The sequence below is a fragment of the Zootoca vivipara genome, chromosome 4 (assembly GCF_965207765.1).
Source record: "Zootoca vivipara chromosome 4, rZooViv2.hap1.1, whole genome shotgun sequence".
Taxonomy (NCBI): domain Eukaryota; kingdom Metazoa; phylum Chordata; class Lepidosauria; order Squamata; family Lacertidae; genus Zootoca; species Zootoca vivipara.
Genome location: NC_142587.1, coordinates 100,908,019 through 100,928,752, shown reverse-complemented (window position 1 = coordinate 100,928,752; position 20,734 = coordinate 100,908,019). Strand labels below are relative to the sequence as shown.

Here is a 20,734-nt window from a genome sequence, read left to right as displayed (position 1 = left end):
AGAGAGTCCAAGTGCAATAAAAGGAGACAGAAGCAGGGGGGTGGGATGGGGAGCAACTCCTGAGGACCCCCAAGTTTGGACCACCCACTAGAGCCAAGCATCCATTTTTCACAAGATAGAAATGACTCCCTTGTCAGTCGGTTCTGATTTCATGCATTGACTGGAAGGCAGAAGAAACCAGGCTGATTCACCTCCCAGAAATCCCTTCAGTTGCCTCCACATTTTGCATTCCTAGGAGGCTAGAGACCTTCTCCCACCTGCCTTGTCCCACCCCCTGGCCCTGGGAGTCCTCATAAGGGAGCTGGTCCTGGAGGAAGAACTGGGAGAGGAGAGACTCCATCAGGCAAGGCCGCCTTCCACCTGCCTTGCCCGACCCTCCAGTCTCTGTTTCTCAATTTGTATTGTATTGTTTTATGCACTGTGGCTTGCCGAGGTTTTATTGATTGTAAGTGTTAAGTGTTAATTTTCATATGCTGATATTATTCAATAGTATTCTAATGATTGTTGAACGTTGCATTCTTTAATTGCTTATTTTAAAACTATGTTTTGTTGTTACATTTTGGTTTTTTTTTAAAAAAATTAAATTAGTTTTATATAACAACAAAAAAAGACAAAACCATAAAAGAAAACATTTCTGCCCACCTTCCCCCCCTCCCCCCACAAGTCCCCTTCTGCCACAAGTAGATCCTGCGGGTGTTGAGAGTCGAAGGTAGTCCATTTTAAAGCTGGGTTTGTCCTCACCCCCCTCTCCCCAGCTCCTGAACCCCCCCTGCCACCAGGGGGCCCCGAGACATAAGGAGAGATTGGGATAGGGAACCCCCCAACCATTTATATCTTTCAGCATAGTAGACAGACAGACAAACAAATAAAAATTTCAAATTCTTAATTTGTTGAACATTGTAATTGTGACTTCCTCTGATCCCTTCTTCCTGATTTTCATAATTCTAAAATATAATTATGGCGGGTTTCTTATTCTTATTTCCAATTCTAATTCTTAAAACTCAACATTATTTTCCTCCTTCTTCGTGCCACCTCCCCACAGGTCCCCTCCTGCCACAAGAGGCACCCATGGGGTGCGACCATCCAAGGGAGGTCTGATTTGTAATTGGGTTTCCTTCCACCCCTCCCTCCCCACCCCAAAGCCCCCCCTGCCACCAGAGGCTTCAGGTCAATAGGGAGGGAGATAGGTGGCTATCCACCCAACTACCTGTCTAAACATAGCATTACTACTCCACAAATCTAAAATTTCTTCCCCCAGCCCTTCCTCCACCCCCCAGAAGAAATATCAATATTCACATATTATTAATATCTCTAACCAAACGTCTTAACATTATTCTCTTAATCACCCTCTCCTCCCCCCCCCCCGGAGTTTCCCCCCATTTGGTCCAGCAATTCCTTCATCAAGCCAAGATTTCAGAGCCGTTTTTCAGCCAGCCTAAATACCAATTTACCAGTTTTTTCATCCCACACCAAGTCTTTCCCAGTTCAAAATTCCGGTCTCCGTCCTCCCTTCGCTCTGTTTTTCCCACCCCTCAGTCTCACTTCTCCTTTCTCTATTTTCCCCAGTCTCCCCATTTTCAAGAAACATATTCCATTGGGGGTGATGCTTCTCCACAGGGGTTGCTCTCTCAGTTAAATTTCCAAGACTACTGGTATTAGTATTCTTCTCTTCCTCTTCTTCTTTTTTCACCTTTTGTTGAGCATCATCCTCTTCTTGATTTTTGAGATCCCTTTCATTTTCAGATATTGCCTCTTTTTCCTGTCCATGGTCTGCTATATTTACCAACGGTGAACTGAATTGTTCCTGTCTCTTAAAGAGATCTCTCATGCCTCCAAGAATTTCCAAGTAACTTAACACCTTCTCACGGAAGGCTGTTGAATAGGGTGCAGGCATTTTTCCTTAACCGCAAGCAGAGTGAAGATAAGACGACAGAGACACTGGAAAATTCCTTCCTCAAAAACGGTAACCTCCATCTTGGCTAATCATTTTCAAAGTCTTTACTTCGTCTATTTATCAAATAACGTCCTTAACAAAAGTTTCTCCTTCTTCTCCTTTTTATCAGCTGTTTTAATAACCTTGTTGAGCCTCGTGGGGTATCGACTCCAGGGTGGAGAAGGGGTTAGAAAAAGCTTTCTTTCTTTGGAGTTATAAAAGCAATCATTTTCACTTTCGGCTTTGGAATATTTTCGCGCCTCTGAAGTCCACAGTAAGAAGAGATCGACTTCCGTTTTTTAGAATCTCATCCTATAATTCCAATTAAGTTTCCAAATTAGAGATTTCACTTACTTTGTCCAAATCTTTTGTTTCTTGGGAAGAATCCGCCGCTTGCTGGCTAAAGACTCGGAGCTTCGCTTCTTGGAGGTAACAATGTTGCCCAAGATGGCTCCCGCAACTCCACTCCTCTGATTCTCGGTCGCTCTACTGAGCTCCCGAGTAGAGGAGGAATCGCGTCCTTGGAGCTCGAGGTCTCTGCGTCCTCTCGCCAGCGCGACGAATCGGAAGTCTACGATTAGATTGTTATGTTATAAGGTTGTTTTGTATTGCATTAGATTCTTTTTCTTCAGCTTGTAAAACCATCTTGAGTATCGTAAGATAGAAAGGCAGTATACAAATTAAAAGTGATGATGATGATGATGTCTTGTCCTCTTCCTCCTCTTTTTTCCCCCCAAAAAGATAGCTCATGGTCTGGGATGTGGGACAGTCCAGCCCTGGTTCCCAGCAAGACTCATCCATGCTTGCTCAGGGAACCATTATTTTCCCCTGTCCTACAGATTCTGTAACAGAACAATGTATTTGCTTCGTAGGATTTGCTAGAGCTTCTCATTGCAACAGACAGAACTTGGCAGAAGACCAAAGGGTTCCTTCCGATCTGTTAGAGGCTTCCTGAGACCACAGATGGATGAGCAAGACTCAGCTGGCCTTGAAGCAGAAAGAGGCCATGACATCCAAACTGGGAGCAGTGGGGGATTCTGGGGAAACCCAGTGCCAAAGATCCTGGATGAGGAGGACACCCTCCGCTCAGAGGTGCAGAGCCAGCAGTTGAGGCAGTTCTTCTGCCAGGAGGCCAAAGGACCCCGAGAGGTTTGCAGCCGACTCTACCACTTTTGCCACCAGTGGCTGAAGCCAGAAAGGCACACGAAAGCTGAGATGCTGGACCTGGTGATCTTGGAGCAGTTCCTGGCTGTCCTTCCCCCGGAGATGGAGAGCTGGGTGAGGGAATGCGGAGCGGAGACCAGTTCCCAGGCGGTGGCCCTGGCCGAAGGTTTCCTCCTGAGTCAGGCAGAGGAGAGAAAGCAGGTGAGACAGACTTTCCTCTGGATACTCCCAAGGGGATCCAAACAGGACAGAGAACATCCCATAATGCTCTCCTGATGGCCCATCCGATTTCTGGGAAAGCATCCATGGAATGAGAACTCACCCCCTTCAAGTCTTTGACATTCTCTTTTAAATATTTCTCCCCATTCTCTGTTTTGAATCCTTGTTTCTTTTTCAGGGAAAGGATCATTTTGCAGAAATGGACCTGGATTCCTGTGAGGCAGAGAGGCCTCCGTTGGACACCATAGAGAGACTACTGGGTAAGGAGGAAGGTGGTTTTTCTTTTTTTGGTCTCCTTCTGTTGCTTTTCCAACTCATCTGAGGGTTCTTTTTATCTTGTTTTGGGGTTGACAGTTGGGAACAAGGGGCCAGAGGAGGGGAGATGCATTTCTGCACAACAAACATATGAAATGGGCACAAACGACCAAATGCTCTCAGCAGGTAAGGCTTTCTCAAAGGCCCACCTGTAGTTAGAGATGCCCTGTTCCACCTGTGAGAGAAGCAGGCACTCCTGGCATACTGTTTACCTTTTCTTTCTTGCAGGTGATGGAATGATGCCAGCAAGACCTCCTGATCCGTCTTTTCATGGGGGCAGAAGGGAAGCAGCGGCTGTGGAACCACATCAGGTCAGGGGAAGCTGCCTTGTGGGGACAGAGGCCGAGGGATGGAGCAATGTCATGGACGGGTTGGGCACAGAGGAATGGTGGGAGGAAGCAGCTGGGGAACCAGGAAGGGAAGATGGCTCAGAGCCCAGGAAGTGGAGGTGGAAGAAGGATGGGCGATCAGAGGGGGGGAGAGGGAGAAGCCTGGGAAGAGGAGGTAAATAGCAAACAGACAATCACGGAAAATTTAAATAAAAACACAAAGCAAAAAGCCGTGACAATAAACAGTGGAAAATATATAAATATATTATGGCAACAGTGTAAATAATATCTGCAAAATATATGTGCAAATGCAATGGCCTGACGCATATATTCAATGGTGCATAAACACTACTAATCTCTTTCAGTCTATAATTCAGTAGTTCACTTGGGGATCATAAATGTTCCGGGTAAGTATATAGTTGGTATTCAATGGTATTCTGTTTCCAGCAATATTCCTCGACTGTCCTTCTCTATCCTGATGGATTGCCAGCTGAAAATCCTCCCATTTCACTGTTGAACCTCCAGTTTCCTCAAAGGAACAAGCTCTTTCTTCAATGATGAAATACAATACATTCAATCAATTACTACATATAACAATCTAAAAATTTTATACAGACAATTCCTTATACTCACCAATGGGAACAATATAAGAGAGTTAAGCACCGGCTAAAATCTCGAGCATTGCATACAATCTTCAAGGGCGGCAGAAGCTGATACAAAGTGTAAATTTCTCTGCGTTAAATACATAAAGGGCTAAAAACCATTTAAAGGGACAGATCAATATAGTGTGAACAGAGAATTCATGCCATAAAATACAAAGCCATAGGGTTAGATTACAAAAAGGAACTATAATCAATGGAAAGATTAAGGCCTGAGGGAGCTAGAAAACCCTTCATCTCTGGGGTGTTATGTTTGTAAATTTGTTGTTGTTGTTGTTGTTTAGTCGTGTTTGACTCTTCGTGACCCCGTGGACCAGAGCACGCCAGGCACTCCTGTCTTCCACTGCCTCGAGAGTTTGGTCAAACTCATGTCCGTAGCTTCGAGAACACTGTCCAACCATCTCGTCCTCTGTCGTCCCCTTCTCCTTGTGCCCTCCATCTTTCCCAGCATCAGGGTCTTTTCCAGGGAGTCTTCTCTTCTCATGAGGTGGCCCAAGTATTGGAGCCTCAGCTTCAGGATCTGTCCTTCCAGTGAGCACTCAGGGCTGATTTCCTTCAGAATGGATAGGTTTGATCTTCTTGCAGTCCACGGGACTCTCAAGAGTCTCCTCCAGCACCGTAATTCAAAAGCATCAATTCTTTGGTGATCAGTCTTCTTCATGGTCCAGCTCTCCTAGGCAACCCCATTGCTGGAGACTTACATAGTAAGTCTGTTGCTGTTTTAAACAGCAGGTGCACTAAAGAGAATTCCACTGATACAGTGGAGGAGGTGCGTCAGGTGCGCAACTCAGAAGGAGCTACAAAGGGCAAGACGCCCACCAGGTATGCTCAGGAGTTTGCTAATACAGTTGTTGCAGATTTTGCTGTGGTTAGTAGCTCGACACAAGTCTTAGAATCATAGAATCGTAGAGTTGGAAGAGACCACAAGGGCCATCAGTCCAACCCCCTGCCAAGCAGGAAACACCATCAAAGCATTCCTGACAGATGGCTGTCTCGGCGGCCACTCCCAGTCACCAGTCTAGCTGCCGCATTCTGGATTACCAGGGACAACGCGCATCGATTGCTTGCAAGAGAGCATTAAGTGCCTTGCAAGATCAAGGATGCCGTGTTTGTACAAGCAAATAATGGAGATCTGTACGATGGTGGAATTGCTGGGCAGAAAGGGAACTCCCCATACTCATGTTCCTTCCTTCGTATATTTACCGGGATCCGTAGAGGATGCAGGGACGCGTCTGTAGCTGTTGCCGAGCGAAGTGTGTAAAACTAGCCCCACGTTTGGCACCAGATGAAGTAAAGCAGGCAAGTGAGGAGTTATTGCAGGTGAGCTGTGCATAACCAAGCTGATTGCTAGCTTGGCAGAGGCTCCTTTAATTAGCACAATATGCACACGTTTAGGAACAGTCTGACCTTTAGCACTTTTACATCGTGAGCTGACACTTATGTTTCCTCTGATATTTGCGAGACTTGCTCCACCAAGTGAGCCATGCCTCTCCAAGAGAAGGCAAAGGTCACAGAAAGGGCACGGGAGACTACTCAGAAAGCTAAAGGTGAGACCGAGGGCATGACGTCAGAAAGCTATGGCTTGCCTGTGGGCGGTAGTAATGACAACAACAACAACAATAGTAAATTATTTATTTCCCCACCCACTCTGGGCGGCTTCCAACAGAAAAATGAAATAAAATAATCTATTAAACATTAAAAGCCTCCCTAAACAGGGCTGCCTTCAGATGTCTTCTAAAAATCTGGTAGCTGTTTTTCTCTTTGACATCTGATGGGAGGGCATTCCACAGGGTGGGTGCCACCACCGAGAAGGCCCTCTACCTAGTTCCCTGCAACTTGGCTTCTCGTAGCGAGGGAACCGCCAGAAGACCCCCGGCGCTGGACCTCAGTGTCCGGGCACAACGATGGGGGTGGAGACGCTCCTTCAGGTATACTGGACCGAGGCCGTTTAGGGCTTTAAAGGTCAACACCAACACTTTGAATTGTGCTCGGGAACGTACTGGGAGCCAATGTAGGTATTACAGGACCGGTGTTATGTGGTCTCGGCGGCAGCTCCCATTCACCAGTCTAGCTGCCGCATTCTGGGTTAGTTGTAGTTTCAGGGTCACCTTCAAAGGTAGCCCCACATAGAGCGCATTGCAGTAGTCCAAGCAAGAGATAACTAGAGCATGCACCACTCTGGCAAGACAGTCTGCGGCAGGTAGGGTCTCAGACATTTCCCTTTTTCTGTTAGGGTCCAGTGTGCTTTGAAGACGTCGCTGTTCCTTTCACGGACGAGGAGTGGGCATTGCTGGATCCTGACCAGAGAGCTCTGCATAAGGACGTCATGGAGGAGAATCGTGGGATCGTGGCCTCTCTTGGTAAGGTTCCCTGTGGGATCGTCATATCTGCCTGGAAATTCAACAAAATACCTCTATGTGATGAACCTCATATATTTCCACAGAACTCTACAGTGGACACCATAACACTATAACACCTGGGAACCTAACACCCCCCCCCAAATAAACAGTAAATTACAGTAAATTTAAATTCATATAGGGACAGTCTCTCCATTCTTCAATCGCCACTTGCCCATCACTTTCTGGGTGGCAAGTCAACTCTGTGTGCCATTTCTATAATTTTATTATGTTTTACAACCTCACTAAATGAAAGAACACAAAAAACCGACCAACTTTATAGCAATAACATAACACACTGACAAAAGTCTACCTAAGCAAGTTGCGCTTCCTTTTTCTGGTTATTTAGCTATAACATTTGGTAGAATATGGGTAATTGAACAAACTTTGTTGAATTTCATTCTTGATTAAATTATCTTTCCATTAATATATAATTTTATGTTAAGTCTTCCACAATTTTGACGACTACTGAATATGAAACAAAGCAACATTCAACAACTCATCAGAATCTAATAATAAATATGTTGTTTAATGAAAAATAACACAGCTAATGAACACACACCCAACTCCCTTCACTTCTTCTCCATTTGTTCCTGAGGCTCTAATCCCTTTTTGTCTCCATTGCAGATTGTGATGAATCGGAAATCGAGAACAAGGGTGACCACGACAAAATCCCCAGAGAGGAGAAGCTACATAAAAATTTGGAGTGTGGAGAAAGCTGCAATCAGAGCTCCCATTCCACTTCCCATCAAAGAATTCATACTGGTGAGCAACCCTATCACTGCATGGAATGTGGAAAGAGCTTCAGTCGGAGCTTCTCTCTCACTTCCCATCAGAGAATTCATAGAGGGGAGAAACCATATCAGTGTGTGGAATGTGGAAAGAGCTTCAGTACAAGCTCCTCTCTCACTTGCCATCAAAGAATTCATACAGGTGAGAAACCCTATCAGTGTGTGGAATGTGGAAAGAGCTTCAGTTGGAGAACCGATCTCACTTCCCATCAGAGAATTCATACAGGGGAGAAACCATATCAGTGTGTGGAATGTGGAAAGAGCTTCAGTACAAGCTCCTCTCTCACTTGCCATCAAAGAATTCATACAGGTGAGAAACCCTATCAGTGTGTGGAATGTGGAAAGAGCTTCAATCGGAACTCCTCTCTCACTTCCCATCAAAGAATTCATACAGGGGAGAAACCCTATCAGTGTGTGGAATGTAGAAAGAGCTTCAGTCGGAGCTCCAAACTCACTTCCCATCAGAGAATTCATACAGGGGAGAAACCCTATCAGTGTGTGGAATTTGGAAAGAGCTTCAGTGACAGCCACCATCTCACTTCCCATCAAATAATTCATACAGGGGTGAAACCCTATCAGTGTGTGGAATGTGGAAAGAGCTTTCATCACAGCTCCTTTCTCACTTCCCATCAAATAATTCATACAGGGGAGAAACCATATCAGTGTGTGGAATGTGGAAAGAGCTTCAGTACAAGCTCCTCTCTCACTTGCCATCAAAGAATTCATACAGGTGAGAAACCCTATCAGTGTGTGGAATGTGGAAAGAGCTTCAATCGGAACTCCTCTCTCACTTCCCATCAAAGAATTCATACAGGGGAGAAACCCTATCAGTGTGTGGAATGTAGAAAGAGCTTCAGTCGGAGCTCCAAACTCACTTCCCATCAGAGAATTCATACAGGGGAGAAACCCTATCAGTGTGTTGATTGTGGAAAGAGCTTCAGTCAGAGCTCCAAACTCACTTCCCATCAGAGAATTCATACAGGGGAGAAACCCTATCAGTGCATGGAATGTGGAAACAGCTTCAGTGAGAGACACCATCTCACTTCCCATCAAAGAATTCATACAGGCGAGAAACCCTATCAGTGTGTGGAATGTGGAAAGAGCTTCAGTTGGAGAAGCGCTCTCACTTCCCATCAGAGAATTCATACAGGGGAGAAACCCTATCAGTGCTTCGAATGTGGAAAGAGCTTCAGTCAGAGTGGCCACCTCACTTCCCATCAAAGAATTCATACAGGGGAGAAACCCTATCAGTGCATGGAATGTGGAAAGAGCTTCAGTCACAGCAACAGTCTCACATCCCATAAAAGAATCCATACAAATGTCCGAAAAACCATTATATAGCTATAGGAGCCAGGCAAATCTGCACCTTTTTTACCAGGCCTTTGGCTGATTGACATCTAATGCCCTTTAAAAATGTGGTGTTTTGTGTTTTTATGTTGTGTTTTCATTTGTAACCATCCTGAGACCTGTGGGTATGGGGAATCGGCGCTGACTCTTAAAGACATAGGCGTCTTTTTTCAAATAATTTTTTTAATTCATTTAAAAAAAACATAAAAATATATAAAAACAACCACAAAAACAACAAGCAAAAAAGAAACAGAAACAGAAAGAATAAAAAAGAAAAAATATAATCTTAAATTATAGACTTCTTCACATCTCCCTCATTGAGTCCATTATTATAACTAAATCATGTAATTTTCATTAATCTTAAACACTTTCTCAATATCTCTTAAATCATGCAACATACCTTATTTCTTAAACATTTAACAATACATTAAACCTCTTCACTTAAACTTAAATAATCTAATTTCATATTCTCCAACTATTCCTCTTCCCAATTTACTCACAAACCTAGTTTTAAAAAATATAACAACTACCCTTAGCTTTTATTTTTCTCCAAAGCCAGTATTTCGAACCCAAAAATATCTGGTAGCTGTTTTTCTCTTTGACATCTGATGGGAGGGCGTTCCACAGGGTGGGTGCCACCACCGAGAAGGCCCTCTGCCTAGTTCCCTGCAACTTGGCTTCTCGTAGTGAGGGAACCGCCAGAAGGCCCTCGGCGCTGGACCTCAGTGTCTGGGCACAACGATGGGGGTGGAGACGCTCCTTCAGGTATACTGGACCGAGGCTGTTTAGGGCTTTAAAGGTCAACACCAACACTTTGAATTGTGCTCGGGAACGTACTGGGAGCCAATGTAGGTCTTTTAGGACCGGTGTTATGTGGTCTTGGCACCGCTCCCAGTCACCAGTCTAGCTGCCGCATTCTGGGTTAGTTGTAGTTTCCGGGTCACCTTCAAAGGTAGCCCCAGGTAGAGCGCATTGCAGTAGTCCAAGCGAGAGATAACTAGAGCATGCACCACTCTGGTGAGACAGTCTGCAGGCAGGTAGGGTCTCAGACATTTCCCTTTTTCTTTTAGGGTCCAGTGTGCTTTGAAGACGTCGCTGTTCGTTTCACGGACGAGGAGTGGGCGTTGCTGGATCCTGACCAAAGAGCTCTGCATAAGGACGTCATGGAGGAGAATTGTGGGATTGTGGCCTCTCTTGGTAAGGCTCCCTGTGGGATCGTCATATCTGCCTGGAAATTCAACAAAATACCTCTATGTGATGAACCTCATATATTTCCACAGAACTCTACAGTGGACACCATAACACTATAACACCTGGGAACCTAACACCCCCCCCCCAATAAACAGTAAAATACAGTCTTTTTCTTTGAACAATCTTCCTCTCTTTGTTCCTTTTTCTGCCACGATTGGGCTGCCCTGAACTGCCCAGGCCACCTTTAATGTCAGCTTCAGAATTGTTAGGAAAGACGTGTAACTTCAGATTTTCTGTTTTTGCTCCTGTCAGTCTTGGGTTGACCAAAGAGACGACCAACATGGAGGGGATGCCATGACTGGGCCAAACAAAATCCATCCCAGAGAAGAGCTAGGCTTATTGAATCTCAGGTAGTGGTAGCAGTGATGAGGAGGAGGAGGAGGAAGGAGTATTTATTAGAACAGCAGTCATAATGGAAAAACGTGAAACCTTTGGTAACCATTGGTAACTTTTAGCTTTAATTACGGCCTTACAACGCCTTCCCGTGAAGTGAACCAAGTTTTTAGTTCTGCAGCTGTAATAATGTGAAACCAATTATGAATTATTGCCTCTGTTAATTGCACTTTATTGCTGTGTTGTTTCATGTATTTTGGGGCATTTACATTCCCATTAATGACACAAATTCTGCCCACACCTTTTGCTGCCATACAGCCCCAGATCATCACACTCTTTGGGTGTTTCACGGTCGGTGTAATGCAAGTAGGATGTAAATCTTATCCGATTCTTCTCCTCGCGTATTGCATGCCATCACTACCAAGCAAGGAGATTTGGGTCTCATCGCTCTAAATAACACTGTCCCATTGTTCCGCTGTCCTGTTAACATGGGTTTAATCTTTTCAACCTTTGCTTGAGAGATAACAATGGCTTTTTCCTTTCAATTCTAACATTTAGACCAATCCTTGCACTCATCTTCACATTACTTTGCGCCATGTCATCTTGTGTACACCCAGATGATTTTCTTCTGTCATGTAGGGACAGTCTCTCCATTCTTCGATCCTCACTTGCCCTTGTGCACCTTTTCCTGGAGGTCTGATTTTGTAGTGACTGAGTCCCCATAGACCTCTTCAAAATATAGAAATGCCAGCTTTGGTTAAGTTTTCCCCAATCTCTCTTCTAATTTCTTCATAACTGTGGTGTTGTTCACCTAATAGTACTATTTTACATCATTTCTGGGTGGCAAGTCAACTCTTTGTGCCATTTCTATAATTTTATTATGTTTTACAACCTCACTAAATGAAAGAACAAAAAAAACCAACCAACTTGATAGCAATCACATAACACACTGACAAAAGTCAACCTAAGCAAGTTTCGCTTCCTTTTTCTGGTTATTTGGCTATAACATTTGGTAGAATACGGGTAATTGAACAAACTTTGTTGAATTTCATTCTTGATTAAATTATCTTTCCATTAATATATAATTTTATGATGTCTTCCACAATTTTGACGACTACTGAATATGAAACAAAGCAACATTCAACAACTCATCAGAATAAATATGTTGTTTAATGACAAATAACACAGGTAATGAACACACACCCAACTCCCTTCACTTCTTCTCCATTTGTTCCTGAGGCTCTAATCCCTTTTTGTCTCCATTGCAGATTGTGATGAATCGGAAATTGAGAACAAAGGTGACCACGACAAAATCGCCGGAGAGAAGAAGCTACGTAAAAATTTGGAGTGTGGAGAAAGCTGCAGTCAGAGCTCCCATTCCACTTCCCATCAAAGAATTCATACAGGGGAGAAACCCTATCAGTGTGTGGAATGTGGAAAGAGCTTCAGTTGGAGAACCGATCTCACTTCCCATCAGAGAATTCATACAGGGGTGAAACCCTATCAGTGTGTGGAATGTGGAAAGAGCTTCAGGAGGAGCTGCGATCTCACTTCCCATCAAAGAATTCATACAGGGGAGAAACCCTATCAGTGTGTGGAATGTGGAAAGAGCTTCAGGAGGAGCTGCGATCTCACTTCCCATCAAAGAATTCATACAGGGGAGAAACCCTATCAGTGCGTGGAATGTGGAAAGAGCTTCCGTCACAGCCACTATCTCACTTCCCATCAAAGTATTCATACAGGTGAGAAACCCTATCAGTGTGTGGAATGTGGAAAGAGCTTCAGTCAGAGCTCCTCTCTCACTTCCCATCAAAGAATCCATGCAGGGGAGAAACCCTATCAGTGTGTGGAATGTGGAAAGAGCTTCAGGAGGAGCTGCGATCTCACTTCCCATCAAAGAATTCATACAGGGGAGAAACCCTATCAGTGTGTGGAATGTGGAAAGAGCTTCCGTCACAGCCACTATCTCACTTCCCATCAAAGTATTCATACAGGTGAGAAACCCTATCAGTGCTTGGAATGTGGAAAGAGCTTCAGTTGGAGAACCGATCTCACTTCCCATCAGAGAATTCATACAGCAGTGAAACCCTATCAGTGTGTGGAATGTGGAAAGAGCTTCAGGAGGAGCTGCGATCTCACTTCCCATCAAAGAATTCATACAGGTGAGAAACCCTATCAGTGTGTGGAATGTGGAAAGAGCTTCAGGAGGAGCTGCGATCTCACTTCCCATCAAAGAATTCATACAGGGGAGAAACCCTATCAGTGCGTGGAATGTGGAAAGAGCTTCCGTCACAGCCACTATCTCACTTCCCATCAAAGTATTCATACAGGTGAGAAACCCTATCAGTGTGTGGAATGTGGAAAGAGCTTCAGTCAGAGCTCCTCTCTCACTTCCCATCAAAGAATCCATGCAGGGGAGAAACCCTATCAGTGTGTGGAATGTGGAAAGAGCTTCAGGAGGAGCTGTGATCTCACTTCCCATCAAAGAATTCATACAGGGGAGAAACCCTACCAGTGCGTGGAATGTGGAAAGAGCTTTAGTCACAGCTCCCATCTCACTTCCCATGAAAGAATTCATACAGGGGAGAAACCCTATCAGTGTGTGGAATGTGGAAAGAGCTTCAGTCACAGCCACCATCTCAAAGACCACCAAAGAATTCATACAGGAGAGAACCCCTACCAGTGCCTCGAATGTGGAAAGAGCTTCAGGAAGAAGGACTTTCTCACTTCCCATCAAAGAATTCATACAGGAGAGAAACCCTACCAGTGCATAGAATGTGGAAAGAGCTTCAGTCACAGCAACAGTCTCATATCCCATAAAAGAATCCATACAAATGTCAGAAAAACCATTATACAGCTATAGGAGCCAGGCAAATCTGCACATTTTTAACCAGGCCTTTGGCTGATTGACATCTAATGCCCTTTAAAAATGTGGTGTTTTGTGTTTTTTATGTTGTGTCTTTATATGTAACCATCCTGAGACCTGTGGGTGTGGGGAATCGGCACTGACTCTTAAAGGCGTAGGGGTCTTTGGTCCCCCATGAAATACTGGAGGAGGCCACCCCCAGGTTTTTGTGTTGTTTGTTTTCAAACGCAACGTTTTATTTTTCTGCTGCTTGCCGTACAATTTCTCTTTCAATTTGCCCTCTTAAAAATAAAAAATAAATAAATGCACAAAGGTCATTGGGGGGGGGGAATACAAGAAAATGCAAAAGTCCCATCTTTGCACACAAAAGTTGCTTTAAAGCAGGGTTTCCCCAACTTGGGTCCCCAGCAGCTCCTGGACTACAGTTCCCATCATCCCTCCCCATTGGTCCTGAGCACCCTAGAGCCAGCTGCTTCGGCACAGATTTTGAAGTCGGCCAGCACCAGCAGTCAAGGAGTCCTGAACTCTGCCTGTGAGACCAGCTCTGTCAGCTCAGGCAGGGAGACCATGGAGGGCAAAGGAAGCGGGAAGTACCCCTGCTAGCAAACACCCCTCAACAAGACCCCAACTCCAGAGTCTGTTCAGCCCCCTCCGCTTCTTGTAGCTGGAGTCAGTCTGGGTTATGCCCTCCCAGGCCAGATGGGAAAGGCCTGCCAGGCAGGGAGCAGGTCCTGCAGGACTCCCAGCAAGAAAACCTGGGAGGTGAGTCCTGGGCAAAGAAGGGACAAGGGAGTTCCCTGTCTCCAAGGTGTGGGGCTTACCTTCTCTTCGATCAGGCCACAGGTAGGCCAACTCCGGCCGAGCTATTACATTCTGCAGAGGAAAGAAAAATCTGGGTCAGATGACACTACGAAAACCCACCTTGGATGGCTGCACCCACCTTGGACCCAATCCCTTGTCCCAGAGGACCACCCTGAGCCCTGCAGCCTCCTGGGCAGAGGTGGAATGCAAGCAGCAGCAGGAAAGGGGGCAGGAAAAGCCTCTGGCCTCATCCTGGCACCCAGGAACACACACCGCATTGTCTGCCTTAAAAGTCACTCGGGGATGTGCTATTGGGAGGATGGAAGCAACCAAAGAAATGAATACAGGAAGGCAAGATACTTACTCTGAGCTGGGAGAAATGCTCTTGGCGCTAGTTTCCGCTCTTCTCCATTGTCACAGAGGGCGTATCCTCGGAGGTCCTGCGGAAGGAAAGAGCCTCAGAGTCAGGGCCCAGTCTGGGCCAAAGAGGCCCCTACTGCCCCCACCACGGAGTCCCTGGCACTCCTGGACCAGTTGGGGGCCAAACTGTCAGTATTTCATTCTTCCATTGCTAGTGTAACCAGATACCCATGTTTTCACCTTCTGTACTGTCTGTTCAAGAGTGGAAGTCAGTCTGTAAATCACTTCCGTCCTTTGTTCTCCTTTACTCTTTCCGAGGAGGAGGAGACTGCTGTGGAAGACAGATCACGCCATGTTTCTTTGTTATTTTCCGCTGTAAATAAATCTTGATGTCACATTCCAACACAGTTTCCTTCTGCTGCACTCTGCTACTACCCAGCCTGAGGGGGGGGGGGTGCCCACACAAACAGGCTCTGTGCCCCGAAAAGCACCTGATCCTAGAAGGGATGAGTGGAGAGAGTGACTCAGAAGCCAGCAGTCCCAATTATGGGGGGGGGGTGTATGTGTGTGAGGAGGGGCATCGAGAAGAAGGAACCACTGCTGAATCGGCAGAACAGAAATGCGTATTTGGAGCCTATTTGATCCTTGCTGGCCCATTGTGACCAAATCCTTCCATCTCTCTGCAGTTCAGTGACCGGAAGGGGCATCATCAGAGCCTCCAAGAAGCAGCCCGGAGCACAAAGGGCTGGCAGAGAGAGAAAGGAGGCCCCAGGTGCTCTGGGTTCAAGAGCTACGGCCATGCCAGGACCCAGAGAGCCTGGCTCCCTCATTCATGCAGTCAAGCAGTGGAAGAATAACATAAGCAGGGAGAGGGGAGAGCTTTGGGTCATTCATTAACATGGAGGGGGACTTATTTTCATAATGTTTAATTGGTTGGTGAAATGGGCAGCCACAAGATTCGGCAAGGACAACAGGCTTGCCGCTTTGGAAAAGGGATCACGTCTCTTCACGGAGGAGGAGGAGGAGGAGGAGGAGGAGGAGGAGGAGAGTATCTCTGGTTATAATCAGCCCTAGCTGTCTAGAGCTTCCAGCTAGAGAGGCAGTCTATCACAGAAGGCACCTGCGAGAGAACAGGCGCAGAAGTGGGCTGTCGCTGGTAGGCTTCCGGGAGACATCTGCTTGGCCGTGGCTCTGGGCAGAAGCCCCTTCTCCGGCTTTGCCATATGCCTTGCTATCTCCAGCCGAAAGGAAAGAGAAGCATTGCCAGCCGTTCAAGGGCTGCTCTGCCTCCTCTTCTGAGGACAGCCCTGCTCTTCCTGGAGAGGGAGGAGATCCCTAGGAGGGTCCGCCAAGCCTCAAGGGGTCCCAGAAGAGGAGCAGAACATGAGGAAGGTGGTGGAGTCTTCCTTGGAGCCAGAGAAGGCGGATGGGGTTGGGCAGCTGGAGAGACGGGAAATGGAGCCAGGCAGAGGTGTAGTGGTTGGAGGGCTGGACAAGGAGGACCGGGGAGAGCAGGGTTCGAATCCCCACTCAGTCATGAAGCTCCCTGGTGGACCTTGGGCCAGCCTAGCCTACTTCACAGGGCTGTTGTGAGGATAACCATTGTTGGCAGGGAGAGATGGGCAGTTGGAGAGATGCAAAATAAATGTAAATAATGAGAGGGGAGAGAAAGGGGGAAGGCAGGGAAAGAGTGTGGAGGAGCTGAGCTCTCTGGAAAAGACTGGCCAGGCCGATTTCCAGAGAGCCAAGGCTGTGCAGGGGACCCCAGGATTCAACCCCCCCCCCCAACCCAATAAGACCAAGAGAAAGGGAAGGAATCCTACTTACAGCCTGCCCATTTCTTCCAGGAAAAAATCCCCCCCTCTAGCTATGGTAACTATCTAAAATGCCTATCCAGGCCTAACTCTGACCACAACCGTAAGCCTAACCCTAGCCCTAACTACCCCTCTATGTACAAAGCAAGTATATACAAAATACATAACAAATGGGCACAAAATAAAAATGTAAAATAAAAAATATTAAACTAAAGAATAATAAATATATATTAAAATAAAGAACAAAAATATTAAAACAAAACAAAATAAAAACAAGCATTTAATTAACCACGAAAGCTCAGCCGTGTGTTATAAGAATTTTAAGGTCATATATATATATATATATATATATATATATATATATATATAATTGTTCATAAAACATGTACATGAATGTTCAGAAACATGTCTGAAGCAGCACAGGAAGACAGGCCTGACTGACACCATTTTGACTCTCTCTCTGACCAGGTGTTCCTCTGCAAGGAAGAAGGGGGGTGGGGGGAACCTTCTCATTGTCTCAGGAATTAAAGTGATAATCCCTGGCATCCTGATACCTGAGTGCCAGACAAAAGGGTGTGATTAACTTGGCTGGGAAACAGGGAAATGTAAATATCTCTTTTTTTTTTGTTGATTAGGTTTTGGGGGCAGGGGGCAGGGTCCAGGATGCTCAGATTACTGCCACCAGACCTCCCCTTTCATGATGTACCTATGATGAATCTAGGGAGAGGGGTCTTGGGCTACACCCCTTCTGTGACATATGGATGATGCTTCTGGGGGGTGGGCTGAAACCAATTTCAAATTTCTATTTAAGGGCAGGACACCTTTGTTTGGGGTTCCTTCCTTGTTCTCCTGCGTGAGAGGAAGGACCCTGTTGCAACAGCGAAAATAAAGGCTTTGCTTCTCAAACTTCTCTGGTTGGCCTCTGTTATATTCTCCAACCGATGGAGAACCCAATAAGGTAATAAGGGCAGATTTTTGCCTATATCACGTGTCAAGAATCTCAGCGGGCTGAAATCAAGAAAATCAACCAAAACAAAAGCAACAGCTGTGAGGGGGAAGGAGGGCTCTGAGCTGCTATGTGCAAAATAAATAAAATAACTCTTAAAATAGAAATCAATAAATCAAATAAAAGTAATAAATGCAATCAGAATCAAAATAAGAAATTGAGAATATAAGAAACTACATCACTAAGACATCATGGTTACATCATGAAAGGGGAGGTCTGGTGGCAGTATTCTGAGCACCCTGGATCCTGCCCCATGCCTCCCCTTGCCCTCCACCAAACACTCCTCAAGTGTAACAAAAGAGATATTTACATTTCCCTGTTTCCCAGCCAAGTTAATCACAGCCTTTTGCCTTCATCTGGGTTTCTTAATTCTGGAATGGCTACCTGTCTGGCACTCAGGTATCAGGATGCCATTGATTATCACTCATGCAGAGAGGCTGCTGGGAAGCTGAGCTCACCTGTCTCTATGAATCTCTGAAGTTTCCCCAGTGAGCCAGTCCATAGATACAGTGATCAGTGAATTGTGACATTTGGAAATGTGCAGCAGAGTCCCTTTGAATAGATAGGAAGAAACTGGGATGAAGTGTTTTGTGGGGACAAATCACAAAAGTGATTGTGCTGATTTTGGAAGTGCTGTGTGTGCATGAGATCTGCTGGAGGGGCAACCCCCCCCCCCACATAAATTTCTGCAACAAGCTGAGATTCCTACATTGATGGGGGCTGGACTAGATGACCCCAGGATCCCCTTTATCTCTCCACTCCTCAGTTCGAGGAGGAGGTTCCTTGCCTCCTGCTGTTAGGTGGATGACTGGCTTCCCAAATTGACCAGACGAAATCTCAGGCAGTTGAACAAATTCATTGGTTTGTCGGCAAAACAATATGGAGCAGTAGGGAAAAAACCATTCCTCATTCTGCCTGACCCTTGTCCATGTACAGAGAGCTTTTATACCTTTTTGACAGAGCGAAGGTCAGCCTTTCTGCAGTACTTTATCAACCAATCAAGAGAAAGCACCCCAAGATGCAAAGTCATTTACCTAACTCCACTAAGTGGCGTTATGTACCTGGTACTTTCATACACGTGTCTATGTGGAATTTTACAGGCACAATTGTGGTTGCGCCCTACTTAGAACTTGCGGTTTTGTGACATCCTCTTCAGATGGAACAGAACATCTTGCGGTTAAGCTAACTTCCTTTTGCAATGGGTTACAGAGAAAGGTACAAACAGAGAAGCGCTGTCTATTTTACTTTCTATCAGGGACAGAGAGATTTTGAAAATGGAGTTCCTCTGGCTACTTAGGGCCTGTGTGGCCTGACCAGGATTATTCTGGCCCTGGTCATTGCCACCCTATCCTGCAAAGCCCTGGACAAGGGAGGGAAATACCAGGAGATGCTCAGAGTCCAGCCAAGAGCCTCAAAAGGATATCTTGGCATTAGCGTAGGCAGGGGGGACAACTGCCCCCCTATAACACAAAAAATAAAAATTGAGCTTCAGCCAAGCGAGAGAGGGCTGAGCTGGGTACTTCGGCTTTGCAAGGGTTAAAGGGAAGCGAGCTGCCTTCCTAGAGAGGACAGGAAGCAAGGGGGGTCAGGCCCTCCAGAGCTGAGGCCCCTCCCTCCCTCCCCAGTCCTCCTTTCCTGCTTTGCTGTCTCTCCTGCAAGGGCTGCATCGCTGTCCCTTCACTCCTGGGATGATCGGGTGAGTCTCTCCTCTCTCTCTCTCTCTCTCTCTCTCTCTCTCTCTCTCTCTCTCTCTCTCTCTCTCTCTCTCTCTCTCTCTCTCTCTCTCTCTCTCTCTCTCTCTCTCTCCCCAGAGGGTGCAGTGGGGAGACGGGTGGTGGTGGTCCCAGGGCTACAGCAGGGGAAAATGCCTGCAAGGCTCCCCTTCCTGGAGATCAGAAGATCCCAAACTCCCACCAAATCTCTCTTCTTCCCTAGGACTTTAACTCTGTGTGACGTCGCTCAGCGTCATTGCACAACAGAGGAAACACGTGCAAATGGTTTTCCAAAGGTGGGCGAGGAGGTGGACTAGCCCCCCCCTCTATTAAAATACCCACGTGGAGGAGGGAGGGAGGAAAGGTGGGAAAGAAAGGCCAGGAATAAGGAGAGGGATCCCAGCCCATAGTCTGGCTGCTGCATTGCAAACCAGTTTCCCAGTCGTCTCCAAGGGCAGCTCCACACGGAGGCCACTGCAGCAATCCCCTCGCACCCAGAGCATGGCATCCCAGGACCACATCCTCTCTGTCCCAAAGGGATTGTTGTTGGAAAACCGGCCAGAAATGGGCGCTGCTACTCACTGAGCCTCCAGGGACCTTGGCATCAATGGCTGTGTGTGTGTGTTAAGCTGTCTAACAGAATAATAATAATAATAATAATAATAATAATAATAATAAATTACCTGCCTAAATTTCAAGGGATATGTCTTTGGCCCCACCCACTTGGCCCTCAGGGGGTAGGCCAGATACATATCTGGCCCTCAGAGCAAAGAGAAAGGGACCCCACCCCAGGAGTCTGTCTGGAGAGTGGCAGAGAGTCTTAAGTGCAAGAAAAGGAGACAGAAGCAAGGGGGTGGGGGTGGGGTTTGGGGCAACTCCTGAGGACCCCCAGGTGAGGACCCCCACTAGAGCCAAGCACCCATTTTTCACAAGATACAATCTGACTTCATGAATTGACTGGAAGGCAGCAGAATCCAGGCTGATTAATCTCCCAGATATCCCTTCAGTTGCCTCCACATTTTGCATTGCTAGAAGGCTAGAGACCTTCTCCCACCTGCCTTGTCCCACCCCCTGGCCCTGGGAGTCCTCATAAGGGAGCTGGTCCTGGAGGAAGAACTGGGAGAGGAGAGACTCCATCAGGCAAGGCCGCCTTCCACCTGCCTTGCCCGACCCTCCAGTCTCTGTGTCTCCATTTGTATTGTATTGTTTTATGCACTGTGGCTTGCCGAGGTTTTATTGATTAAGTGTTAATTTTCATATGCTGATATTATTCACTAGTATTCTAATGCTTGTTGAACGTTGCATTCTTTGATTGCTTATTTTAAAACTATGTTTTGTTGTTACATTTTGTATTGCATTAGATTGTTATGTTATAAGGTTGTTTTGTATTGCATTAGATTCTGTTTCTTCAGCTTGTAAACCATATTGAGTATCATAA

General features: G+C 46.1%; 1 protein-coding gene across 1 annotated transcript; it reads left to right on the top strand.

Annotated features, from left to right (window-relative positions):
• The first annotated feature begins 672 nt into the window (after window positions 1–672).
• Window positions 673–15,167, top strand: LOC148686082 (uncharacterized). The gene is made up of 7 exons (XM_088668978.1): window positions 673–3,298; window positions 3,495–3,576; window positions 3,671–3,757; window positions 3,860–3,942; window positions 6,853–6,979; window positions 7,643–9,101; window positions 12,289–15,167. The coding sequence occupies exons 1-7, from the start codon at window positions 2,897–2,899 to the stop codon at window positions 13,598–13,600; spliced, it is 3,552 nt and encodes a 1,183-aa protein (XP_088525104.1). The 5' UTR covers window positions 673–2,896; the 3' UTR covers window positions 13,601–15,167.
• Window positions 15,168–20,734: the final 5,567 nt, after the last annotated feature.